The sequence below is a fragment of the Buceros rhinoceros genome, unplaced genomic scaffold (assembly GCF_000710305.1).
Source record: "Buceros rhinoceros silvestris isolate BGI_N320 unplaced genomic scaffold, ASM71030v1 scaffold10759, whole genome shotgun sequence".
Lineage (NCBI taxonomy): Eukaryota > Metazoa > Chordata > Aves > Bucerotiformes > Bucerotidae > Buceros > Buceros rhinoceros.
The window spans coordinates 13,398-20,966 of record NW_010429763.1 but is presented as its reverse complement, the minus strand read 5'-3'; the positions used below and the strand labels follow the sequence as shown (position 1 = coordinate 20,966).

Below are 7,569 nucleotides of genomic sequence, written 5' to 3'. Positions count from 1 at the left end.
GAGTGTCAAAACAAACTTTTCCAAAAAGTCCCTTTTAGGTCTATCTGCAAATGCCACTAAATATTCAATAATTTAAAGAGGGAGAAAATAAAACAGCAAGTGAACTTTTCAGAGACACAGAGACGTTATGGATCCCATTACACTTCAAATTTAGTCCAAAGTGGTCATTCAAGAGCACCAAATAGCAACACTGATCATGCTGGTAAATTTGTTTGTGAAGGAGTATTATACAATATTAAAATCTTAACTAAACACTTAGAAGTTTTAAGAAAAATGTATATACAAAAGTCTCTGTATACAAAATGTATTTTTATGTAAACATGTATGAACTGTATTTAACACAAATCAACAATTTAAGAACTTGACCAGTTGTCAGAGGATTGCTAGGCAAAGGCTGTTAACCTAATTAATTTATATACCGTGATGTAAAGTAGAAAGCCCTGTGTAAAAAAGTAAAAAACAAAGATCATTTTAATTCAAGCCTTGAACAGTGGTATTTGAGAGGCAGTGCCCTGATCACAAAATATTCTGTACAGTAGTTTATGGCATAACATTCAGTAGTACATTTGGGATTACAGTACAGGTGACATAAAACAAGTGGCTCAGGATTTGGAAGATGAATGCAAATGCCAATACACTTAGAAGAATGATATATTCCTCTAGAAGAATCTTGAGCCTCATTTATATAACCTAGAAATAATCACAAAAGCAATTCAGGATGAAGACAGAACTATAATGTAATTCAAGCAGAATGATGGCATAAGATTTTCATACTAATATCACTATGGTTAAATAATTTTATTTTTTATTTTTAAACCTTACAGCACTCATGTTATAGAAAGCAGAGCAGCCTTCTTAAAAATAACGAAGTAATAAGAGACTTAGAATTGACTTTAAAAGTTTATTACTTACCCCTTAACGCTTCCAGTATGTGTTACCACTGTTCCACAGAGCTATACAAGAAAACACACAAACCAAACCAATCATTTCCTTTTGCCCACAAATGGAACTGAAGTATCATGTCTAACAAAGGTGAGAAAAGCTTCAGCTGACACAAACTGTTCTCAAACTTTTACCCATAAACCAAGAATTTTTCGAACAAGAGGAAATAGATTCATGGTTTTCTACACGAACCTTTCTGGTTATCTTTGTTTCATGGTAGAAAGAAATGCTTGGATCACCTACTCAATACCAGTCCTTTGAACACTTAATCCAGCCTCCGATTTTGCTCTCACAGAAATGGTGGCTGCATTTGCACTTATTTGTATCTTCCGACTTGCATATAAAAACACTCATGAGAGATATTGATACAAATATAAATATACCTCATATAGATCTCATACTTGTATATACATATCTCATATATATATAAAGAAAGATATTTGCGTCACTTTCCAGCAAAATAATCCAGCTGATTTCGAAAGACAAAAAATGTTATGGGATTCTTTACACCTGGTGAAAGTACAGAGATCTATTCAGATCACTCAAAGGATCTCCCAAAATAATTTGTAGGAAATGAGGAAAAATTAAGAATAGCATAAAAGCTAAGAAGGAAAATTAAAACCAAGACTCTATTGCTATGGGAATCCCAGACTGAGAAATTCAAAGCATGTATTCTCATATAATTAGCAGTTTTTCAAATTATCTCAGTTAGCATATCAGAAGACACCAGTGCTTCAGACTGTATCCTTAAACTTTATAATGGAAGCCCATTCTGGGGGAAAGGAAGTCAGGTCTGAACTAGCTGATCTTTGTTTAAAGGATTATTTTATGTTAGTATTTTTTAGCTTATTCAGAAACACTGTATTAAACTACTCCTACATCACTGAAATATCACAGAAAATACGCTATGAACCTCAAAAGTATTAACATTCATATAAAAGATTCAGAGATCAGAAAAAGCCTCTAAGGCCTGAACAATTTTTAGCTTCCTCTTATGTAAAATATCGAAAGTCCTTAAAACTGAGAGTCCTTAGATATACCGGTGGAGAGTACTTTTGAATTAAGTACTTTGTAGGTTAGTTTACGGAGTACCCTGAACTTGCATAACAGAACACAACAATCACGATCAAAAATATCCCTGAAAGTATTGTTATATATGAATATTTCTTTCAGAATTAAATGTGGAATCAGGATTTGATCAGTAAATAATTATTTTAAAATACAGTTCTAATATATAATAATACGTAACTGATTCAGTCATAAAATCCGGCAAGATTTCCTAACTTTGAGCAAACCCAAATATTGAAGTTGTGGGACATCCTACGTTATCCCTATGGACATGGGAAGTCTCACAACTAGCTAAGGTTTTACAGCACAGAAGCTGTAGAGATAGAAACAAAGGCAAATCTCCTCCTCCTTAAATGTAACTTGAATTTCTTGTTTTGTGATGTTACACTAATTCTGCCTACGCAGAAAGACACGTTTTTTCTGTTCATGTTTTCTGCATACGCTGGATCCCCTGCCTTTTGCACAGAAAAAGCTCTTCTCCTCACCATCTATAAAATAAAACAACTCAGCAGCAAGAATGCATCCCATCCTATCGCTTCCAACTGCTATAAGAGTATTCTGATGCGTTTATCAATCCAGGACCACCCTCTGCGATTGACAAATACCTAATTACCCGGATTTTAAGATCGAATTTAGGCAACTGCTTTAAAGTTGCTGGAAATTATGACAACAATATCTTCTGTTATGCAAAGAGTATTTGAGAAATATAAATCATACAGCATTTGCTATAGTCATGCAAAAAAACCCATAGGGAATTGATTCACTTTAAAATGTGCAGAAAATTGGATAGGTGATTATTATAGTAGATTAAGTAAGGACACAGGAAGGCATGCAGTTTCAGACTTGGTTTACCTTGTAAAAACAGGATTGTGTATACCATATAAACGCTCTTTATGATAACCATTATTACCATTTTCCGTACTGTAATAAAATAAATACACCAAGAAAGACTATGTTAACGACAAGATGCATTATGTATGTACAGTATGGCTTCTAAGACATGTACATGGATGATGGTATTATATGCAAAGATAAACTGTGTCTGCACAATAGAACCTAACTTTTCCTTCTTAACATTCAGGCGTTATGGCATAATTATAATTTTACATTTCTTAGTATTTTTATACACTCAAAATTTTGCTATTTTTGTTGAGTTGGACACTCAATATAATATATAAAGTCTGGTGAAACAGAAATGTTACCTCTTTTGAAGTAACAAGTTACATTAAAAATACCATAATACATTACAAAACCCTCCCACCTCAGTAAAATAATTTTAACAAATACCAGCAAAAATGTCTTACGTTTTCATGGGTATAGTTTTGACACTAAAAAACACAGAAAAGGAGGAGTAATTAACTGGACACTAATAAGTGAGTAATTTTAGCTGTACATGCCTGTTTCTGCTCTACTGACTTGTGGATGTGTAATGAAAAAAGACCCGTGTAAAATCTGAGAAATGCAGTGCACAGGCTAACTGAACAGTGAGCAAAACAAAGGGTAAAAAAAAAACCAACCAGTAAAAACAAAACTGATGGGAAAATATGTAAGAACAGTTATCATAAAGTAAAATGCCAAGTCCCTGAGACAGAGGAACTGCAATTGAAAAAGGAAAGACTGGTTAGGAATAACTAAGACAGTAAGGAAGCAAATAAGTAATTCTAGGAGATTACAAAGCAGGCATAATTCACCTGAACAGGCTACTCAGCAAAGCTAATCACTGGCACATTTGGGAGGTATTTATATAACACTGTACACAAAGCTCTGAAGACCTCATTCTGAATTAAGTTACTTCAAGTCAGAGCTGGCAATATCTGCACAGAATCACGCAAGTCAAAGCAACCAAAGCCTGCCTGCACTGAAGCACTTTGCAGGCACCAACCCAAACTTGCAGTATTTCACAAGAACATGCAGTTCTAAGCTGACAGCGCAGAAGGTTTAAGGATTATAGCACCTTCATGGGAGACTCTAGAAAAAACATTTCAATCCATTTGCTGTTTAGGTCCTTAGGACTACATACTTACTCATCATACACATCCTCTGTATCCATTCTGCGGTAGTATTTGGAGAGTTTTACAGCAAAAATTATGGCAGGAATTAAAAACATTGAAGAACCTCCCAAACCAAACCAGAAGGTATTCTGAAACAGAGCAAAATCCAGGAAAAAAGAAAATCACAGAGAAAACTTATCAGAAAAGTACTGAATCCTTGCTTGATATTCTAAGCATTATTACTGGAAGAGCACAGTAGAAATTTGTGGCACTGGTCTTGTGGGCTGTCTGAGGCTCCCTGTGCTACTGTGGAACAGGGCACGTTAAGCATGGTCAATGTGAACTAAAGAACACCACTATCTTGCAGATGTAACCAAACAGCAGTAGTCCAAAGTTGGTGAAAGCTACACAGCCATAGAGCTGTAAGAAGTTATTACAATGTAGTCAGCCTTGGGCTGGAAAGTAATTTTGTGCCCCAGCATTAATTTACTAGCCACATTATTTCTTTTCTTTTCTTGATATTTTAAAGTATTCGTTTTTCTTGCTGTTCTTGTTAAAGTCTGAGTTTCCAACATTTTCTCAAGGTACTTTTTAACTTGCTAACCGCAGCCTGTTTGTGTAACTAATTTCATTATCATACAGCTGAACTGAGTAATCACCAGATGTTAAAATGATGATTTTTCAAATTTGATTTGTATTGGCTGCAGGCATTTTCATTTAAGTGACTCAGCTATGTTCTATCATCAGGAAAATCACGGTCCATCTCCCACCAGACGCTTAGTGGCTACACAAAGGAGAACAGAAGCTCCGTAACATATGAGGTAATCAGTGAGTACAACATGATTCTGGCAGGTTATGAAGTTTTCATGGTTAAGTATTATCAAGGGCAAGCACTTCACGGTTAAGCATTATCAAGTTTAGAGTGCTTTGGCTTTGACTGATTACATGCATTTACTGTTGGTATGATTACGACTTCGCTAGAAGTCCCATAAAGCTAAATAATAGCTAGAAAATGTTTTAGGTGGATTCCAGGCACGTGGCTTCTTGTTCTATTTTTAATAGAATGCTGTCCTCTTTCCAAGCTCTTTTGGCAAGATGAAAAAGGCAATATTGCCCTTAATATACTGCTACTGGGCACGCTCAGAGTCTCTACTGTACAGGAATGAATCAAGTGCTACAAGTCAAGTGACAAAACCTCAGGCAAGTTTTCTAGATTCCAGAAAAGATGCTCGAGAAAGCTTTTCCTTGGTATTTCTCTTGCTTCCTGTCCCAAACCCATCCCCTTAACTTAGAAATGGTTACAGGTGAAACTTCAGATCTTTATGCTTTCCCATTTCAAGGTGTTTCAAAATGAAGTACTCAAACTGAAACCTATCCTTTCCAGAATTTTTATTCCAACCTTGTAGTACTTTATTTACTTAGCAATTCAAGTTGGAAGAAATTTAGTATGAACAGTTAATTTTGCATAATTCTTGCTAATAGAAGCTTAAATGTAATGGTAACTTGATCAAGTCCAAAGCCAAACCATTGCTGGACTTGTTTTACAATCAGAGCATTTGTTCCTTGCATAACTTTCTATGTGATACGTTATTATCATACTTCAGAATAGTCTAGCCTGAATAATTAAATGCAGATTTATGTTCAAAGAATTTCCCACTTGATGCCCCAATTTTAAGTAACAGAAAATATTTCTTACCACAGAATCAGTTATATAGCTACATAAAAAAATATCTACTGCAGTATCTATCACATTGGCAATAGGCTTGCATGCTGCTACCTCCATGGCAATCTGAAAGACGGATTAAGAAGAGAAACAGAAATAACAAAAAAACAGTTTGAAGTATCTAACAATAAAGTAAGAACCTCACGACTTGGTTACAGTCATAGATACTGTTTCCTAATACGTTATCTCTCACCCCATCCAAATTCAGAATAAATTCCGGTGGGATATGCTATCAACTGAACATCTTTAAAACATCATCTTACTTTCTCAAAGGCTGCAGCTGAAGAAAGAAAAATAAAACAAGATGCTAATGACATTGATTTGAACTAAGCAGGGTTAGGCTCAGTGCATTATTAACACAAATGGTAGATTTCAGGCTAGCTGTGGAAAAAATGTTAAATTTGCATTTTATTCCAATCAGCAACTCATCATTTCTATTCTACTTCAAACACAACAAAATTATTCACAAAAGACAAGTTTCCCCTTCATAATAGCTACAAATATCTTACAAACTGAAACTGCAAATTATTCTATCAAAGAAATACTTTTATTATGTAGTTCTTTAAACACAGCTTCTCTCAATGAAGTAAATGCACCTTACCGACTCCTTGACCCACTCAGCGTATTGCTCGAAGTAACCAACTATGGTATCCATGTATTTTTTTGTCTCCTAGGAACAGACAAAAGTAAGTGAACCTCTGTCTCCACGACTTCATAAATTATTGTACTTTAATGAAATGAAGCTTACCTGGACAATAACTAGAGAAGCGTTGTTATTTATGAGAAGCTGGGCAGCATTAACAGCACTAATGACATTTTTCACCTTAACCTGGAGAGGAAGAGATAGCACTAAATATAAATAAATCCCTTTCAAGATGTTACAATGGCTCTGTAGCCATTGTTGGGAACCTATTCTCTTGATAAACAAAATGTGACAAAACATGCAATTCCCAACAGCACACGAGCCTGCCTAAAGATTTGTGATCATCCAACAAAATTAAAAATAGTCTGATCCCACTAGTGAAAAAGGAAGGTGTCAGTGGCTACGAACAGCATCTTTCTCTGGAACCTGTGTAAACAATTTATACACTACATGCTTTCTCTTCTCTTTCCTCTCAAGTGTAGAAGTACTTTCATCAATCACAGAATCACAAAACCATTTTCGTTGGAAGAGACCTTTAAGATTATTGAATCCAACTGTTAACCCAGCACTGCCAGGTCACCACTAAACCATGTTTTTAAAACACCTCCAGGGATGGTGACTTCACTGCTTCCCTGAGCAGCCTGTTCCAAGGCTTTACCACCCTTTCTGTAAAGAAGTTTTTTGCTAATATCCACCCTAAACCTCCCCCGGCACAACTTGAGGCCATTTTCTCTTGTCCTATCACTTGTTACTTGGGAGAACAGACTGACCCCCATCTCACTATAACCTCCTTGCAGGTAGTTTTAGAGAGTGATAAGGTCTCTCCTCAACCTCCTTTTCTCCAGGCTAAAAAAACACCAGTTCCCTCAGCTGCTCCTCACAGGACTTGTTCTTTAAGCCACCCACCAGTTTCGTTGCTCTTCTCTGGACACGCTCCAGCACCTCAATGTCCTTGTAGTGAGGGGCCCAAAACTGGACACAGTATTTGAGCTGTGGCCTCACCAGTGCTGAGTACAGGGGGTCAATCACTTCCCTCCTCCTGCTGGTCACGCTGTTTCTGATACAAGCCAGGATGCCTTTGGCCTTCTTGGCCACCTGGGAACACTGCTGGGTCATATTCAATCAGCTGTCAACCAGCAGCCCCAGGTCCTTTTCTGCTGTCCAGCTTTCCAGCCACTCCTCCCCATGCCTGTAGCGTTGTC

The 7,569-nt window shown here is 36.4% G+C and overlaps 1 protein-coding gene across 1 annotated transcript in view; it reads right to left on the bottom strand.

Moving 5' to 3' along the window:
• Position 1: 1 nt before the first annotated feature.
• The window catches only part of PROM1 (prominin 1), a gene marked incomplete at its 5' end in the record, with an annotated part of 19,592 nt that continues 12,024 nt past the window's right edge, over positions 2 to 7,569 (bottom strand). Inside the window, 7 exons of the mRNA XM_010142780.1 lie at positions 2 to 690; positions 913 to 953; positions 2,863 to 2,931; positions 4,035 to 4,150; positions 5,698 to 5,790; positions 6,326 to 6,394; positions 6,473 to 6,553. Of these exons, the coding sequence (XP_010141082.1) occupies positions 935 to 953; positions 2,863 to 2,931; positions 4,035 to 4,150; positions 5,698 to 5,790; positions 6,326 to 6,394; positions 6,473 to 6,553 (447 nt within the window). The remainder of the gene's footprint in view (positions 691 to 912; positions 954 to 2,862; positions 2,932 to 4,034; positions 4,151 to 5,697; positions 5,791 to 6,325; positions 6,395 to 6,472; positions 6,554 to 7,569) is intronic.